This window comes from Rhamphochromis sp. 'chilingali' (genome assembly GCF_963969265.1).
Source record: "Rhamphochromis sp. 'chilingali' genome assembly, chromosome: 15".
Lineage (NCBI taxonomy): Eukaryota > Metazoa > Chordata > Actinopteri > Cichliformes > Cichlidae > Rhamphochromis > Rhamphochromis sp. 'chilingali'.
The window spans coordinates 32,841,735-32,859,773 of record NC_137942.1 but is presented as its reverse complement, the minus strand read 5'-3'; the positions used below and the strand labels follow the sequence as shown (position 1 = coordinate 32,859,773).

Here is an 18,039-nt window from a genome sequence, read left to right as displayed (position 1 = left end):
GACCCAGAACTGATCCAGAATTAAAACAGGACTACAACAGTTCAAAATCAGGACTACTGAGGACTTAACCAAGACAGAATCAGAACTAGATGATAGTAGCACTAAAAATCATCATAGACCTGCACTACACTTATTTTTTAATTCTACCAAAGTCCACTATTTAGATTGAGAAAAGTTTATATAATTATTTATCCTTGTTGTGCAAACAAGCCTGCAGAACTTAATAAATATAGAATTTGAAAAATAACAAACCTAAAAAGAAACACTAGGTACGAGATACATGAGGACCTGTGATACGGTGATACTTGTGGTAAACAACCATTTGACTAACGTGTCTCACCTGCTCTTGTTCATCTCTGTTCTGTCCTCATTCTCTCTCTCCCTCTCTGCTCCTCTCTCTCCCTCTTTGTGCTGACAATCAAGCCAAACACCAACATCATCAAATATACATGTACACTGAAAAAAATGTTTTGTTCAATTTACTAAATTTTTTTATGACAAGTGGTTGCACGAAATAAATTTGTTTGAATCCAGAAATATTTTTTAAGTTAACAGAATTTAATTTAAGCGAGTAAAGCCAACATATATTTTTTAAGCTACTTTAACTTAACTGTTGTGGATACGACTTAGTCAAATAATATTAGTAATTCCAACTAAGGTTGTGTTAAGTGTACCAGAATAATTTGTTTCCTTTAAACTTATGTCCCAAAGTTATATTCAAATCAATAAAATTGTTAATTTCTCTCTATTTCAATTAAGTAAATTTTACTTAAAAAAAAAATATTGCTTACCCTGATTTGTAGTTCTTTTTAATAACGCCAATAATGAAAACTACAAAATTCTTTCACATCATTTATTAATGCAAAATTTGTTGCAAACAGAATAAGAATCCACATGTAAGGGAAATTGCTGTAATTTGTATAATACAAATTACAAAACTTTTGCCTATGAACTAGTAGCTTTAAAAAGCTGTATTCAAACAAAACAGAAACAACAGACAAGAGAAATGTTAACCAATGTTTCTCTTCCTCTAACAAAGAATAAAACACTGCCAGCGGTATAAAGTATCACAATTACAAACTGATGCATCCACAAACTAACCAAAGTTTCAGACTTGCTGTTCTGCGATCCATATTTAGAAATTGCATTTTAATAAGGTAATTAGACTTAAAACTAAACCTGTGTTTTCCTTACTGCTTTCCATTCTAGTCCTTCCTTGAGGATTCTGAATGTTTTACATGTTTTCTGACCTAACATACTTGCTTCAAAACAATAGTCCTAAAGTGTTACCAGTGTGCTGCAGTGTGGTAATCATGCAATTATTATTTATTTATTTATTTATTTATTTTTAAATCAGGTGAGTTAACACTGATTATAGGGCAGCAGCTATCAAGGACCGGAATAAAGAAAAATTGCTTCGGTAAACTGAATAATTACAAAGTTGCTCTTCAAGCTACTCAAATGCACCAAACGTGAAACATTCATTATTGAAAGTGAAAATGTTCAATCAAAACATAACACAGAACGTGAGAACGAATGATGGTTATACAAATATTTCACTCCTATTCACAAGAGCACCAGTCATTGGTAATTTACATAACAAAATGTAAATGGATGTGTGGTTTTAGAAATCTTCCTATCCAGTAGCAATTTTGTTCTTCAGCCCAAGGACTTTGGGGGAGAGCTTTTTCCCATCCAATCCCATCAACACTTTCTGAATGAATTCATAATAGTGCCTCAATTCCTTGGGGTAGGCTAGGTTTAGTGCATAGATTACTCCAAGCATCAATGCACAAGCTTGGGCCGGAGATCCAATGTTGTCCATGACCATCTCCCCTTCAACAAATATTCCAATGTCATCATAATGTCCATTTTGTCCATCCTCCTTGTTGATGACATAAATGCCCATGGTGTGCTTCTTTAGGCCTCTCTGGATGTCATCTCCTTCAATGTCCTAAACATTTAATAAAAAGGTAAAAGAAAAACAATTAACTCTACAATTAAATTCCAATCTAGTCGTTTTTGTGTGTGTGTGCGCAAATATCTAAGAAGTGTGTGTATAGATGACTTGCTAACAATGACTTACCAAGTACTCCCGAATAAGGCTTCCGTCCTCTTCACCAAGGTAGAGGCAAAGTGCCCTGAGAACTGCTTCCCTCTTCACTTTAACATCACTTTCAGCCTGTTTAAAGAGAGTTGCTGATTAAACCAATTTGGAAAAAAGAACAATGTCTGACATTTGCAATAAGTAAATTTTATCATAAGTCAGTTCAAACATAGTAAATAAAATTTATATATGAAAATTTCAAAATTTAGATTGCTTGGCCGGTCACCTAAAATGGCTTATTTGACTCACCAGTGACCTGCCACTTAAGACAAATTAAATCCAAATAGAATTTGCAATATTCAGATTTACCTCTTGCATGATCTGCAAGTGGTGGGCAAGTTTCTGCCCAGAAACACCGCCCTTCTTCTGGAAAACTGTCATCAGCCGAGGTGTAATTCTGTCTAACTGTGCCGCGAAGGTCGTCTCCAGTTGAAGTGTTGTAATACGCTGGAATTCAGCATTTACCTGTATCACACACACAGAGAAAAAAAAGAAAAAAAAGAAGACTGGTGCTTAATCATTGGTATGGTTATTTTGTTATTTCTTCATTAAATGCTACAATGTAATTGCCATCACTTCATAAAGCATGATTAGCATATGGGTTAGTATACAGTGCATAAAGGATGTTACTACTGTTAATCAAAGAAGAAATGAATGGCATCAGTCCATTTAGCGGGTTTAAAGGGTTTTAAAAAGCAGATATTTGTCTGTTTCAGGTGGTTGGCAACACATTTTCCTGTGCTCTTTGTCCGCTGGTGGGAGTGTCTCACCTGTGAGGTCAGCACCTCTCGGTGGTGAGAGGTCTTAGGGGTTTTAACTTGACCCATTTATTTTTTTATCTTATGAGCAACAAAGTTTGTTCATCACATTTTTAATTTACATTTGTTTAGCACATGCTTTTAACAATCTGAGGCTAACTAAAAACTAATAGCTAAATGAAAGGTTTTAGGTTAATTCACAATTGATAATCTGATTTCACTCTATTAATTATTGAGATGATTAATCAATCATTTCAATAATCAAACTCACTATAAAATAGTTTGGGCCCTATATGTAGTGCAAACTTACTTAAACAATCAAAAATTTATTTTATTCATGTTTCTACACTTTAAGTCACTTATGTTTTTCATACACAACTTGTATTTTAAGTGCTGCTCAAATAAATACTCTGTACGGTACACAGGTCAATCACTATAAATGCCAGCCTCTTTATACCTATATTAGGGATCGTCTTAATCCAAGTGGCCCAGATTAATTAATGTATAACATAAGGAATTACTGAAAAGAACACTCAGCAAAAAAAAAAAAAGCATGCCTTTACCTCATTAATCTGGAAAAGTGCAGGCCACCTAGCTTTAAACTCCCCAGCAGTTGGACTTCCCTGCACCACCTCTTGTCTACGGTAGGAAAATGTTCTTGACATCTTCTGTCTTACATCTGAGGCACTGTTTCTTCGTCTGACGTCGGTCAAAAGCTCAACCCTGATGTTTTCTAGACTGTCATCCGTTTCGCCAGCTGGGTGTAATGGACAAAAATTGACCTCAGCCTTTTTAGGTTTCTTAACATTTTTGGCTGGGAGGCAATCATCACTGGATTTGTTTTTCAAAGCATTTATAGTCACTTCAGGACAGCAAATGTTGCGCATCTTTGTCCTGTAATTAGCCATCTTATATTTCAGGCTAATCATCCAGCCATAGTAACCTGTGGCAGATGGCTCTCGCAGACAAGGGAATTTTTTGATCAGTGCCCCTGCAACTTCATCTATTTGGTAATTTTGAGGATAAGCAGTAAACTGAAAAATCGCCTCAGCTAGCTTCTCTAAGATGTCAGATTTAACACCTGAAGTAATCTTGAGCCGAGTTCCAGTTTCTCTGAAGGTCTCATTTCCACGCTGAAGTTGCACCTCTACATTGAATGAAAATCGAGGAATAGTAAACTCGCGAGGCCATGCACATGATCTCAGCTCACTGTCTGACTGTGGTAGAATTATGGTGCTGTCTGAGTTGGATGAAGACGATGAGAGACTGGAGTTTCTTTGAATACTTTCTGGACTTGCAGAGGAGTCAAGACTGCATGTGGGATACTGCTTTGACAAAGATGCACTTGTATCCAGATTTGCCATGTACACAAGTTTGATTGTACTTCGGTCTTGAATGTCTTGCATTGATGTTATGTTCATAAACTCATTATTGAAGTCAGGATCCATGAATTGAATACGAAAGTCTCTTTCAATTCCAAATGCTTGGCAAATTGTGCTCTGAAGATCAGTCAAAGTTCTTGGCATCCCAGATGGAACGTCAAGTCTCCTAAAATCATCATCTGCCACAATGACTCTCAGCTTCAGCTGCTCTGCCATTCTTCAATCTGATTTTTAAAGACATTAGGAGGAAAAAAAAAAATTTAAAATACTTTGCATTGAATAATTTTATTAGGGAGCACAAGAGTGCAGAACTGCAACACAGGTTTTACGGGTAAAAAGCAGTTTATTTAATTTTATTCTATAGCTTCATACTGGGTTTTTTGCATACGTCAGCCAGAATCCTCAAAAAGTGTCACTTTGCTTTTAGTGGTATGTGTTGCAATTCATCCTTTATCAAAATGTTTTGAGCATCATCAATGATGTTTTTTTAAGACACATGACAACATGAGGCATGTTTGGCCAAAAGAACTCAAATGTAATGGAAAAAAAAAAAATATTACCCTTGTGGGAAGTATCCAATCCTTATTAAAAATAAGCTAAACATTTGTGGTACCCCTCCTGTTGCCATGAAGATAACTGCAATTGAACACATGCAATTGAACACATGCAATTGAACACATGCAATTGAACACATGCAATTGAACACATGCAATTGAACACATGCAATTGAACACATGCAATTGAACACATGCAATTGAACACATGCAATTGAACACATGCAATTGAACACATGCAATTGAACACATGCAATTGAACACAACATTTACTACCTTCTATATGTATGAATTTTTTAAGTATGACCATTCGCCGGCCTCCAATCCTGTAATCTGCCAAGGGGTACTGGTCTACCAAGGCACCAAGATCAACGAGGGAGATGTGTGATGTGGGAAAAAGTTCAAAACCTCTAAAATGCTCCCTATACCAGGCACCCATCTCTTTGACAATGAAGCTCAGGTTTTCCTCCACAACAACCATTTGGACAACTTCTGCAAATTCAGGCAATCCAGCAGAGGAGCCATAAACTACAATCATGCCAGGCCTGTAGTTTGTTCCATTCACAGAAGCATTCTTTGTGAGCTGAATATGGGTAATATCAGGGAATTTAATCTTCAAGTCTCGCTGTACATCATGATGCAGAATGTCAACAGAGACAGTAGAAACAGCTGAGACAGTTAGGCTCGGCCTTACAGTTGTGACAGACTCCAAGTGGTATGCCATCATGAACTGATGTTTCACTGCCAGTGACAGTAGCACATTTTTAAAGCGCCGTGTGTGACGAACAACCTGTTTGAAAAAACTGTGCTTTGCCTCGAACCTCATGGTCCACATGCCAACAAGTGGCCCAAAGAATTTAATCATCTGTGGATAATGCTCCACAAAATGATGTTTTGGTAACAGCTTCAGTCCTGGAAACAGCTCTTTCAACCTACATCTGTGGTCAGAGACTCTAGACTCAAGGAAAGCAATTGATTTTTCTGTGTGTGCTGGTGCAACAACTAGTTCAACAATATCCTTTAGGTCCAAAATTACCTGCCAAGCTGTTTCATCTGGAGGTACCAAGTGTCCTACCAACAATGGAAGGAATCGTAAGAGACTCCAATTTTCATGAGCATTTCCTCCAATGCTTTTGTTCTGCATGAAAGGCCTGGGAATAGCATGAGGGCGATTACTCTTGTCTGCCCATTTGTAGGGAAATGTCAGAATGGACTCATTGAGGCTGTCAAGTGTAAAATATTTTTTCAAAATTAAGATATTCAGGCAGTATGCCAACTCAACTGGTAATATGCCCTCAAATATGTCATGTGCAATATCTGGAGGATATCCACTGCAAACACTGAAATGGGAGAGATGTGCAGAGAAAACACACCGTCTTTTAACACCGTGACATGGTTTTGCAGAACTCTGTGCAGAACTTACATGCATTTCATGTGTCTCTTTGCTTCTCAGAGTAAACACACCTGAACTAACCTCTGTTTCTTGAATATCAGATCTTTTGGCCTCACAAAATCTGCAAAAGTATTCACCTGAAAAACTCTCAAATCCAGAAATACTGTGTGCTCCTAAATTATCTGCTATGACACACTGTATTGTGCCCCTGACAAATTCTCCAAGATGTGCAATAAAAATCCCTTGACTTTCCAAAGTAACAAGATCACTCAACAAGGGCTCTAGAATCTTTTCATATCCATATGTCTTTACATCTTCAGACTTGCAGAGTAAAGCCAGATAAATGGAAGTCAGTGATGAATGGCAAGCAGGTGGTAAATTGCTAAGAGTCCAATATATGGCACAGATTTTGTGCTTTTTACGGGAAGTGCCAAGTGGATTGCAAATCTCAAAATCGTCAATATACAAATTCAGTAAAACTCGCAATTCACCTGCTGATAAAAAACTGTTTTCTTTGAAAAACAACCCCTCCCTAAAAGACCTGTAAATCACTTCTTCCCCACTTTGTTCTGTTATGCGACTACCATCCAAAACCTTAGCAAGAAGGTGGCAATCACTGAAAAGCTGCTGTAAAACCTTTAAAACTGGAACATACTGAAATGTTCTTTTATTTTTTTTCATCCAACACATACTCTACAGGCTCTACAACTTTAAAATTTTCCTTGTAGAAATTTTTGCGCTTAAAGGATGTTGCTAGGGGACAACCTTTACCTACCGATTTATACACAGGATTAGATGTACACAGTGCAGATGCAAGTTCTTCAATGACTGACTGGTCTATTTGCAAGCTGTGACTGTTCAATGTGTCTTGGATAACTTTTGCTGCCGTACACAAAGATGCTGTGCCCAACAAATACTGAAGTTCCTCCAAAAGTTCATCAACTGCAGCACTTGGAACGTGAAAAATATTTTCTAGTTTTAATAACACTGCCGCAAGCTTTAGCTGAACTACGTCTTCATGATCATTTGATGTCTCTAAATCAACAGGCTGTTCGCCACCCCATAATTCCTCAGCATTTGAAGCATCATGCTCTGCAGTTTCAGTTGCAAAAGATCCTCTGACAATATCCTCTTTGAAGTCTACCAGCGAGTGTAAACTGTGCTTGCAACTTTTGTGTGACTTAAAGGTACTGTAAATATTTGATTTGTAGTCACAACCTTTAAACATACATGTTACTGTCTCATTGTTTTTTAAATGACGGCTAATGTGCACAAAATATTCACGCTCTGTTCCTAATTCACTACAACAACATAACTGACAGGAAAAAGTTGTAAATTTGTCAGAGTGCTCTGGGGTATTGCTATGATTCCTTGACAAGTGTGTCAGAAGTGAATTCCAAGTAGGGCTGGGCGATATATCGAGTTTTTAAAAAATATCGATATATTTTCATACGAGATATAAGATGTGACAATATCGTTTATATCGATATAGTCTATGTTACGTTATAATTATACTTGTGGAGCCGCAGGTTTGCCTCTCTTTCGTCCACTTTTGTCTCTACGCAACGTTACTCGGCCTCGCCTCTCCTGCACTGAACACAACTCCCCCATAGCTTCACCTGCAGGCAATGACAAGATGAAAGCGGAAAATCTCCGTTAGCGAGTTACCGTGCGTGGGGCTGGATGGCGTCAACGTGTTAGCGAGCTAACCGCGCTAACGACATGCAGCCCAGAGGTGCTGCACGGCCTAAAATCCTTTCCTTTTCTCAAAAATCGACAGTGCGCCTTATGTATGAATTCTGGTTGTGCTTACTGACCGCGAACCGATTTTATGTGGTACACAGCGCTCAGCAATCTGTCAAAAAATGTTTTAATATGACTTTGCTAAGCTACGGAGCTGCACCGCTTGATGGATTGTCGGAGAATTACGGCTACAGAGGAGGAGCCTCGCGGAGTGATACGTACTGTGTGTGTATAAGGACCTGTTCAGAGACGTGGTGCAGCTGTGAAATCTGTCTCTTTGTTATTATGCTCAGCGTCTATTAGTTTACATTTTGACTGCACAATTGTGAGCTTTTTGTTATGCACAAAAACAACATTGTTTTCTTTTATTTATGGACCATGATTATTTAATATATGCTGATAATTTATTTTTGAGTAATATCTACGCTGTATGTAAATAAAAGTGCCCGTGTGACATCTGGGACACAGTGTGACTAGGAACTCTCTTTTTGTTCTTAACTTATGGCTTAAAAAAAAAAAAAAAAAAAATCGAGATATATATCTTATATCGCCATCCAGCTAAAAAATATCGAGATATGAATTTTGGGTCATATCGCCCAGCCCTAATTCCAAGTCTTTAAAAGACATGGACACTCAGGATATAGGCACTTAATGTGATGGCCACGCCCAAAATGACTATGTTTCAGTCTATAGTGCTTAAGAAGTTCTGATCGTCTAGAAACTTCTGCACTGCAGTCTTTACACTTCCACATAAACTGGACAAACAAAGAGAGAAAATTTGAAACAAAAACAAAAAACACACTTAGTACTTTACACAAAGAAAACTTTAGCCGTGGTTAACCTACAAGAATGGATGCATCTTAGAAGTATGCTTGTAGGCTGTATTATCTAGAGCAGGGGTGCTCAATCCCAGTCCTCGAGAGCTACTGTCCTGCAGCTTTTAGATGCATCCCTACTCCAACACAGCTGAATCAAATGTTTGATCACCTCTTCAGCATGCCATCAAGTTTGGAGAAGGCCTGATAACAAGCCATTCATTTGATTCAGCTGTGTCGGAACAAGGATGCATCTAAAAGCTGCAGGACAGTAGCTCTCGAGGACTGGGATTGAGCACCCCTGATCTAGAGCATTCTTTTCCCAACTCTGTTCCTTGAGGATGCCCATCCTGCATATTTTTGATGTTTCTCTGCTTCAGTGCACCCTGACATATTAACTATGCCAGTGACAGACTTGTGCACAACTTGAAGAAATTAGGCTAAACATTAGTTCAAATCAGTGTGGCGATGCAAGGAGGCATCTAAAAAAATGCAGAACAGAGGTCTTTGAGGAACAGGGTTGGGAAACACTGATCTAGAGTGCACCTAAAATCTGATCAGGTTAGAAAGCAATACCATAACAGTGCCAATTGAACAATCAAATAAAAGGAAAAAATAAAAACTAATATGTTACAGCCAGCAACTTTCATGTTCAACTTTAAATAATTTTCTCTAAAGGATGGGAACTGTTGGCAACACATGGAATCAGTGTTCTACGCCCTAGTCTTTATATATTTAAAAAAAAAAAAAAAAAAAAAAAACTGTACAAAATATAGAGGCATCTTTTCTTAAACTATATTAATCATATGTAATAATTGATATTAATAATCACAAGAACCCTTAAGATGAGATAGATAAACTTGTCAATGCAATACTGTCGTGATAAATATGTAAAGAATTTGCATGTACTTACCAAAATAACACAGTTTCCTCGAATAAACAATAACACATAAGGGGAAGAAAATCTGCCAGAAAAGGAACACAAATACAAAAAATTAAAATGAGGACTTTAGAAAGACAAACAATTACCATTTCCAAGCTACTTCATGATACTCCCTTGTAAAAAAACAAATCTTACTTGTGCCTCTGTAAAAACTACAGATGGCACGATACCACTTTTTTTTATGTCCGATACCGATATCATAACTTTGATTATCTGCCGATGCGAATCCGATAGTGTATTTTATAATAAATAAAACTGGGTTTTTTAAATAAATATTTTGCTGCATTTTGTATAAGTTCATACTCAGTTTAAAAAAAAACATTAAAACTATTCTGTTATACCTGTATGCAAAAAATACACTGCACCCAAAATATTTTATACTTCAGCAATACTGATCAACCTAAAAAAAACTTACACCATCCTCCTTATTCAGGTATTCTAAACAGTACATAGAAATATTAAACAACCTAACTAATAGGGCTGCCAACTCCCAGCAAAAATATTAGGAAACCACCCCCCACCCTCTGCCTCATAATGCTTAATTGACGTAATCTACTTTAATGCACAGAAACAATTATTTTCCTACAATAATTCGATTCAACATATTTCTATACATTTAACCAGATCACCACTTTGCTTGTAAGATTTAGATAATTATTAAAAGCTAGACATTTTAAATGAGAATAAGAAAGAAAATTATTTATACCCCCCTTTCCTTGTTAATGCCCTACCTGTCCCCCTGACAACACTTTGCTAGACCCGCCCCTGCACAGTTACCAGCTGTCAGCTACTTAGAAAAGGATCCTGGTGTTATTTGTCTCTCAGAAACAGTTCATAACTTCAACTCATCCATGTCACCTAAAATGTAAACCTGTTTCTTCATTACCTGTTCAGCTCTAATGATTCAGTAAAAACATCTCCTGGTTTCACCTTCATGTTTCCTTCTCACCACATATACAAACTGATATCATGACCAGCAGCTATTACGGCTGTGCCTTCAGAAAACACAAGCGGATACTAGAAAGTAATATTAAAAAAATTCTAGCAACAGCTGATCAAGCTTAAAAGTGCTGCTGTTGTTTATCTGCCGTTTTCCACTTTCTAGCGCAAACTGGGCGATTAACAAACAAGAGAGGCAGGACTAGCGACAGAAAAGCCGATCAGCTGATAATCGATCAGTTTCATGATTGAAGTAGCAACAGGAGAGGGAGGGGGGAGAATGAGGGAAGAAGTTTTAGCTGTTCAGCATGAAGACACCGAATAACTCCAGCTTTGTGTCTTTTTTTCATTCTAGCTGAAGTACGAAACAAATCGCTTCCTTTCCCCCACAATACAAAACTCCGACAGCCAGTCCAGCTGTGGCTCCATACATCGGTTGTTAAGCTCAGCATGGAAATACTATGCAAACATACAGAGATGAACTTACACACTTGCTTTACTTCTGTGTTAGTTTTCTCTGAGATTAAATGCAGCGGTTTGGAAGCACGTAGCGAGGCTTTAAATGCTAAACCAGACCGCTGACAGGTCTTGCACTCAACAGCTCTATCAAGTGAAGCAACTTCTTCTCTGAGTTAATTTCAGTCCTGACAAACCTCACTCTCAGTGCCTTTTGAGCTCACATTATTGGCAACCACTGAGTTATTCTCCTCCACAGTTTACAACCATTATTTTTTTCTGCACAAAAGACGTTGTGCAACGCCAATCCTACTTATTTCCTACTGCACCCCTGACTGTGCAGGTGCGTTCAGAAGCCCCCTCCCCCGCCCGACTATTCCTTAATGCCAATGTTGTGGCGGGAGGGACGATTTCTCAACTTAAAACTGCAGGCGACTGTAAAGTGAACTTCACAGCTAACTACAACAGAGAAATTGCCTCGTTACATAATTTGTTAGTACAACGTGTGCCACCAGAACTAAGCTAAAAACATGACAATTTAACGTAGCAGTTTTAAATTACTCTTTTAATAGAGCAGTAGCTAATAGAGCACATAGCTAGCTTAAGTCAAATCACGACAAAGTTCAGAGGTGTACAACTACTTAGACTTCTTTCTCCATGTGCACACGTCTTAAAGAGTCAACATGCTTTGACTGAGGTAAAAAAATAAAACAAAAACGACCGTAAAAGGTTTACTTACCAAAGCTAGTCCACCTTTACACGAAGTTGTGTGATTAACTTGAGCCCGCTTGCAGCACACAAAACGTCTGCTTTCAGTCCGCGCGCAAAATGGTGGCCTGTCCTAACGCATGCGCAAAATGGCCCAGCAGGAGGCTATGAAAAACATACTTAAGCATTTTGAGCTACATTTAATTAACTAAAATTAATTGGATTAAAACGCAGGGAATGTATTCTGGAGTTACTCGAATTATATATGTAGACAGGAATTACTCATTTGAATTAAAAAGATATACCAAAATAAAATATGCTATATCTAAAAGGAGCCAATATCACTTTTTTCAGTGTATATTTGATAATACATAGTACATAAATATCTGGTTTCAACTGCAGTTGAAACCAGATATTTATGTACTCTTCAGATAAAAACACTTTTTTAATTGTAACATCAAATCAGACTAAATGTTTATTTTTTTAGATTGATAAATATAAAAAACATATTTGTTAACTTTAAGAGTAAAGAGAGAAACTGTCTGTATTTCTTAATTGCAAATGGCACCAAATTGTATTCAAAACTGAGCCACACTTATGGAGCTCCACAATTCTTCTCCTGGTGTTTTGGTTGACATCTCTTGATGTTCCCATGACACAGAAACAGCCTCTGTGTTTTGCCTTATATGCATCCACAGGTGTGCCACCAGTTTACTCACATGGACTCTACTAACCTATCAGAAGCTTCTTCAGCTCAGAATGGAATCGTCTGGAGTTTCTTATTAATTAACAATAAACTTAATTCAATTCAATTCAATTCAATTTTATTTATATAGCGCCAAATCACAACAAAAGTCGCCTCAAGGCGCTTCATAGATACAGAGAAAAACCCAACAATCATATGACCCCCTATGAGCAAGCACTTTGGCGACAGTGGGAAGGAAAAACTCCCTTTTAACAGGAAGAAACCTCCGGCAGAACCAGGCTCAGGGAGGGGCGGCCATCTGCTGCGACCGGTTGGGGTGAGAGAAGGAAGACAGGATAAAGACATGCTGTGGAAGAGAGACAGAGGTTAATAACAGATATGATTCGATGCAGAGAGGTCTGTTAACACATAGTGAGTGAGAAAGGTGACTGGAAAGGAAAAACTCAATGCATCATGGGAATCCCCCGGCAGCCTAAGTCTATTGCAGCATAACTAAGGGAGGATTCAGGATCACCTGGTCCAGCCCTAAATATATGCTTTAGAAAAAAAGGAAAGTTTGAAGCCTAATCTTGAAAGTAGAGATAGTGTCTGTCTCCCGAATCCAAACTGGAAGCTGGTTCCACAGAAGAGGGGCCTGAAAACTGAAGGCTCTGCCTCCCATTCTACTTTTAAATACTCTGGGAACAACAAGTAGGCCTGCAGAGCGAGAGCGAAGTGCTCTAATAGGGTGATATGGTACTACAAGGTCATTAAGATAAGATGGGGCCTGATTATTTAAGACCTTGTATGTGAGGAGCAGGATTTTGAATTCAATTCTGGATTTAACAGGAAGCCAATGAAGGGAAGCCAAAACAGGAGAAATATGCTCTCTCTTTCTAGTCCCTGTCAGGACTCTTGCTGCAGCATTTTGGATTAGCTGAAGGCTTTTCAGCGAGTTTTTTGGACATCCTGATAATAATGAATTACAGTAGTCCAGCCTGGAAGTAATAAATGCATGAACTAGTTTTTCAGCATCACTCTGAGACAGGATATTTCTAACTTTAGAGATGTTGCGCAAATGGAAGAAAGCAGTCTTACATATTTGTTTAATATGTGCACTGAAGGACATGTCCTGGTCAAAAATGACTCCAAGGTTCCTCACAGTGTTACTGGAGGCCAAGGTAATGCCATCCAGAGTAAGAATCTGGTTGGATACCATATTTCTAGGCTTTTCAGGGCCGAGTACAATAACCTCAGTTTGATCTGAATTAAGAAGCAGAAAGTTAGCGGCCATCCAGGTCTTTATGTCTTTAAGACATTCCTGCAGTTTAACTCATTGGTGTGTGTTATCTGGCTTCATGGACAGATAGAGCTGGGTGTCATCGGCATAGCAGTGAAATTGTATGCTATGTCTTCTAATGATGCTGCCTAAGGGAAGCATGTATAATGTAAACAGAATTGGTCCTAGCACTGAACCCTGTGGAACTCCATAATTAACCTCAGTGTGTGAAGAGGACTCTCCATTTACATGCACAAACTGGAGTCTATTAGATATGATACAAACCACTGCAGCACAGTACCTGTAATACCTACAGCATGTTCTAATCGCTCTAATAGGATATTATGGTCGACAGTATCGAACGCTGCACTGAGGTCTAGCAGGACAAGCACAGAGATGAGTCCACTGTCAGAGGCCATAAGAAGATCATTTGTAACCTTCACTAAAGCTGTTTCTGTGCTGTGATGAGCTCTGAAACCTGACTGAAACTCTTCAAATAAACCATTCCTCTGCAGATGATCTGTTAGCTGTTTGACAACTACTCTTTCAAGGATTTCTGATATGAAAGGAAGGTTGTAGATTGGCCTATAATTAGCTAAGACTGCTGGGTCTAGAGATGCTTTTTGAGTAAAGGTTTAACTACAGCCAGCTTGAAGGCCTGTGGTACATAGCCGATCATTAGAGATAGGTTGATCATATTTAAGATCGAAGCATTAATTAATGGCAGGACTTCTTTGAGCAGTTTTGTAGGAATGGGGTCTAAAAGACACGTTGATGGTTTGGAGGAAGTAATTATTGAAGTTAACTCAGAAAGATCAATTGGAGAAAAAGAGTCTAACTTAACATCAATGATACTAAGAGTAGCTGTAGATAATATTACATCTGTGGGATGAAAGTTTTATTTGTAAAGAAATTAATGAAGTCATTACTAGTTAATGTTGAAGGAATGCTTAGCTCAACAGAGCTCTGACATTTTATGGAGCCTTGCAGACTCGCTACTGCTCTGTGATTGTGAAATAATAGACTGGGTTAATTTAGACACATCAGCAGGATGCAATGAGGCATCTCTGCAGCCAAAAACTGGATCAGTAATGAAGATAGATAGTTTGTTTCCGTGGTTCGCCTTAAGACAACCTACTATCCACCTCTAAGGGTTTGACATGAAACATATGGAAATAAAAGTAACAGAACGAGAAAATAAACTGACTGCAAGCATTGAAAATCCTCCATATTCTCCATCTGTCCATCCCAGGAATAGTCCCAACTACCAAGACTGTATGTGGTAACATCCAGCATGGAAGCTATTCGTAATGAATGAAAAAACTATTGCTGTGCCTGGTTTCCTATGCACGAGGCCATTTGTGATGTTTGCTGGAGTATGAACAAAATCACATGTCAGATCTCTGATTAATCCATGTTGGTACTGCACATATACAGATTTTGTGAAGCAGGCTCACTGTCGCCAATATGGAAAAGTGCACCTCCGGGTGCTGCTACTTCCTCCCACATTCCAAAACCACAAAGTCAATATTTTCATGTTAACTCGTTTTAGGATGTGAACTCTGTGACAGTCTGGACACGTCCCCAGACTGTTTGGCATTATGTTCTTTTCATTAAATGCTAGCTATGCCAGATATAACCTCCCGATCAGCTGCCAAAAAGTGGTTTCTGATGTTTTTACGTCCAATATCTTTACTTATATTAGTAAATTGACTGTAGGGAACAGGATTCATGAAGGGGGCATATATAAAATACATAAACGACCTGTTTTTGAAGTACTGTATCTTTATCACTCTGCCTATTTGTACCCATATTGTCATCAATCCAGTTCTTGTTGATCTGTTAAGTAAGTCAAGTAAGTTTAGAAAACTGTGATGCTGTTGCAATTTTTGCTGCCATCTTGGCTAAACTTCAAGGAAAACACATTTTTAATGTCAATAATGTTTTTTACCTAAATGAAATACAAAAGACGCTTTGCCAAAAACTGATTGCAGTGATAGGAATGTTCTTTGTGAGAGATATGACTGACACATTTTTGAGACTTTAGGGTGAAGTCATTTATAACAGCTTAAATTCCCGCAATTACTTTTTCCACAACACTGGAACCATTTGAAAAGTCACGTATTGCGTTAGAACCCGAATTCTGAACCCTGCTGCCGTAACTCTGAGGCTCTGGCCTCACCATCATTGCCATCACCGTACTTCCCAAAGCGTCAGAAATGGCTTTGTAGCCCTTGGATGACTGATTGTTTCTCATCCTTTTCTTTAGATGTGTTGCTTTTTCTTTTTAGCCTACTTCACTTTGGCAGTGATTTCTTGATGCAACATATCTGGCAAAACTGAACTGAGCTTTCAGTTAAATCAGTTAATTAAATAAATAAGTGCATTTAATCAGTTAATTCGTGATTTAAAAAAACCAAAAAGCATTTCTTTATCTAGAAGGGTAAGCATTTTCCCCATGTATGGCCAGGTATGTTTGGATAAAATTTGTCTACTTTTACAAACCAATTAATCATTTTAAAATCTGCACTTTGCATTTTCTTGAATCATCCTTGAATATTAAAATTTTGACAATCTGAAGTATTCGTGTGACAAACATGCAATGATGCAATGCAAATAAGAATCACAAAGAAGGCAAATACTTCTTTCACAACAGTGAATTCGCTTCCGTTCTTAACTTCAGATCATCTGTAGCAAATATTTAAATCTTTATTCAGCTGGCATGTGACTTTGAGACACAGACACATAAAGACTCGGCTCTAATTATAGAATTTGACCCAGTCGGAAAACTGGAGCACTTCTGGGCTTCTTGTCCAAAGCAGAGCTGGGACTAAGCAATTTGATAAATTCAACACATAATTATGATAACAATACGACATCAGCTGGTGCAGACAGTAAATATTTTATTTTACACAACGCATCAGATCCATCTGTGGAAGGTGATCAGAGTCCACAAATGCATATAATGCAGATTTATATGCATTTTAGAAAGAAAACGATGTACTAAGGGGAAAAAACCCAAAACCCAGCAACCAAAGAAAATCATGAAACAACTCGAGCAGTTACAAAAGTGTTACCAGGTTACACACACACGTCAAGAAAAAAAAAACAAAAACAAACAAGCATCAAACTTGTTTTTACATCAAACACCTCAAAGCATTTAAAACCAAGAAAGAAGACGACGACGTTACAAGGTTTGCTGCAGGAAGTATACTAATTGGAGAAAAATGCACTGAAAGAGTTTCACTTTGTGAACATGTTTCTTAAACCTGAATACAGAGAAGAGGCTCTGTGGGAACGATCCACTTTATGTCCCGTGGAAAATTGTAAAATAACAAGTGGGCTGTTAGTACTTCTGTCACTCTGCCCTTAAATGGCAAGCAGCTGGCAGGAACAAATCATGTCTGGCACAAACAGACAACAAACATAACTTTGTATAGTGACATGAATGCAGCGAGACACAGAAACACAGCTGTATTCCCAGCTGTCAACATCTGTAGATCACATGCTGCCATCTTGCCCTTCCCATAACCCCTGTAACAACTGTTACTAAAATACAGAAGTATAGCCACAAATTTATCAAAAGCGACATTCACCTTTTTAATCGCTACGCTAAGCACACGACACAAAGAACATCATTGTTCTGTTCCCTTCTTAAAATGCTGCACTTTTAATAACATCCCTGGATCCCAGACAGAACACAGCCTGAAAGCTCTAACTTGATGTTGTGAGCCATCAGAGACGCCCATTCGGTCATTTCACAGCGTTTTCTCATCACTCTGTCTTGCTTTGCAGTCTGTTTCTGGTGCTCTCAGCACTTCCCCGATAAAGAAAGAACAACAGACGCGAAATCTTCCAGCTGGGCCAAAGACTTCTCATTTAACGTTTGTTCTAGTTGCATCGCATTTGATCCAAAAGTTCAAAGCCTCTGGTAAATAACTTGTCTCACGTTGTTTACTCAATGCCAGTTAGTGTCTTCTTAAGCTGTGTTTTGGACAGTGTCTGGACAGTTAAAAGGAATATTTGTCTAACTTTTCTTTGCCGTTTTACTCGAGCTTCTTGGACTGGATGGCCTGTGAATGTGAGGAGAGCCAAATCTCAAGCTTGAAATGATAAGAGACTTTTGAAGCTTGTTGTCTGGAGGTCTGAGTTGTAGTTGGCTTTTCCCCCCCTTTCTTTACACTTTTACCACCTTTATCCAAAAGCACATTTACTGATAATACTTGAACTTGAGGAGATCTTTGAATGCAGGACTCTTACTTGCACTACTATGAGCA

The 18,039-nt window shown here is 38.2% G+C and overlaps 1 protein-coding gene across 5 annotated transcripts; it reads right to left on the bottom strand.

Moving 5' to 3' along the window:
- Positions 1-875: 875 nt before the first annotated feature.
- On the bottom strand, positions 876-12,072 carry LOC308411978 (uncharacterized protein). 5 transcript variants are annotated; one of them, XM_080906050.1, is made up of 6 exons: positions 11,830-12,072; positions 9,666-9,717; positions 3,429-4,471; positions 2,417-2,572; positions 2,087-2,182; positions 876-1,954 (listed from the first exon to the last, which is right to left on the bottom strand). In XM_080906050.1, exons 3-6 carry the CDS (start codon positions 4,461-4,463, stop codon positions 1,637-1,639), a joined length of 1,605 nt encoding a protein of 534 aa, XP_080762176.1. In that variant the 5' UTR covers positions 4,464-4,471; positions 9,666-9,717; positions 11,830-12,072; the 3' UTR covers positions 876-1,636. The 5 variants fall into 5 exon arrangements, with proteins under 5 accessions (XP_080762176.1, XP_080762179.1, XP_080762177.1 ...); XM_080906053.1 differs by lacking the exon at positions 3,429-4,471 and having other exon boundaries at positions 11,830-12,070; XM_080906051.1 differs by lacking the exon at positions 11,830-12,072 and having other exon boundaries at positions 9,666-11,799.
- Between the last annotated feature and the right edge of the window lie 5,967 nt (positions 12,073-18,039).

Bases quoted from the DNA above. Each gene is read 5' to 3' on its own strand.
- LOC308411978 (XM_080906050.1), bottom strand. From the start codon at position 4,463: ATGGCAGAGCAGCTGAAGCTGAGAGTCATTGTGGCAGATGATGATTTT. The intron at 2,573-3,428 runs GTAAAGGCATGC...TGTGTGATACAG, and splicing joins CACTTTTCCAGATTAATGAG to GTAAATGCTGAATTCCAGCG. The intron at 1,955-2,086 runs GTAAGTCATTGT...TTAAATGTTTAG, and splicing joins GCCTTATTCGGGAGTACTTG to GACATTGAAGGAGATGACAT.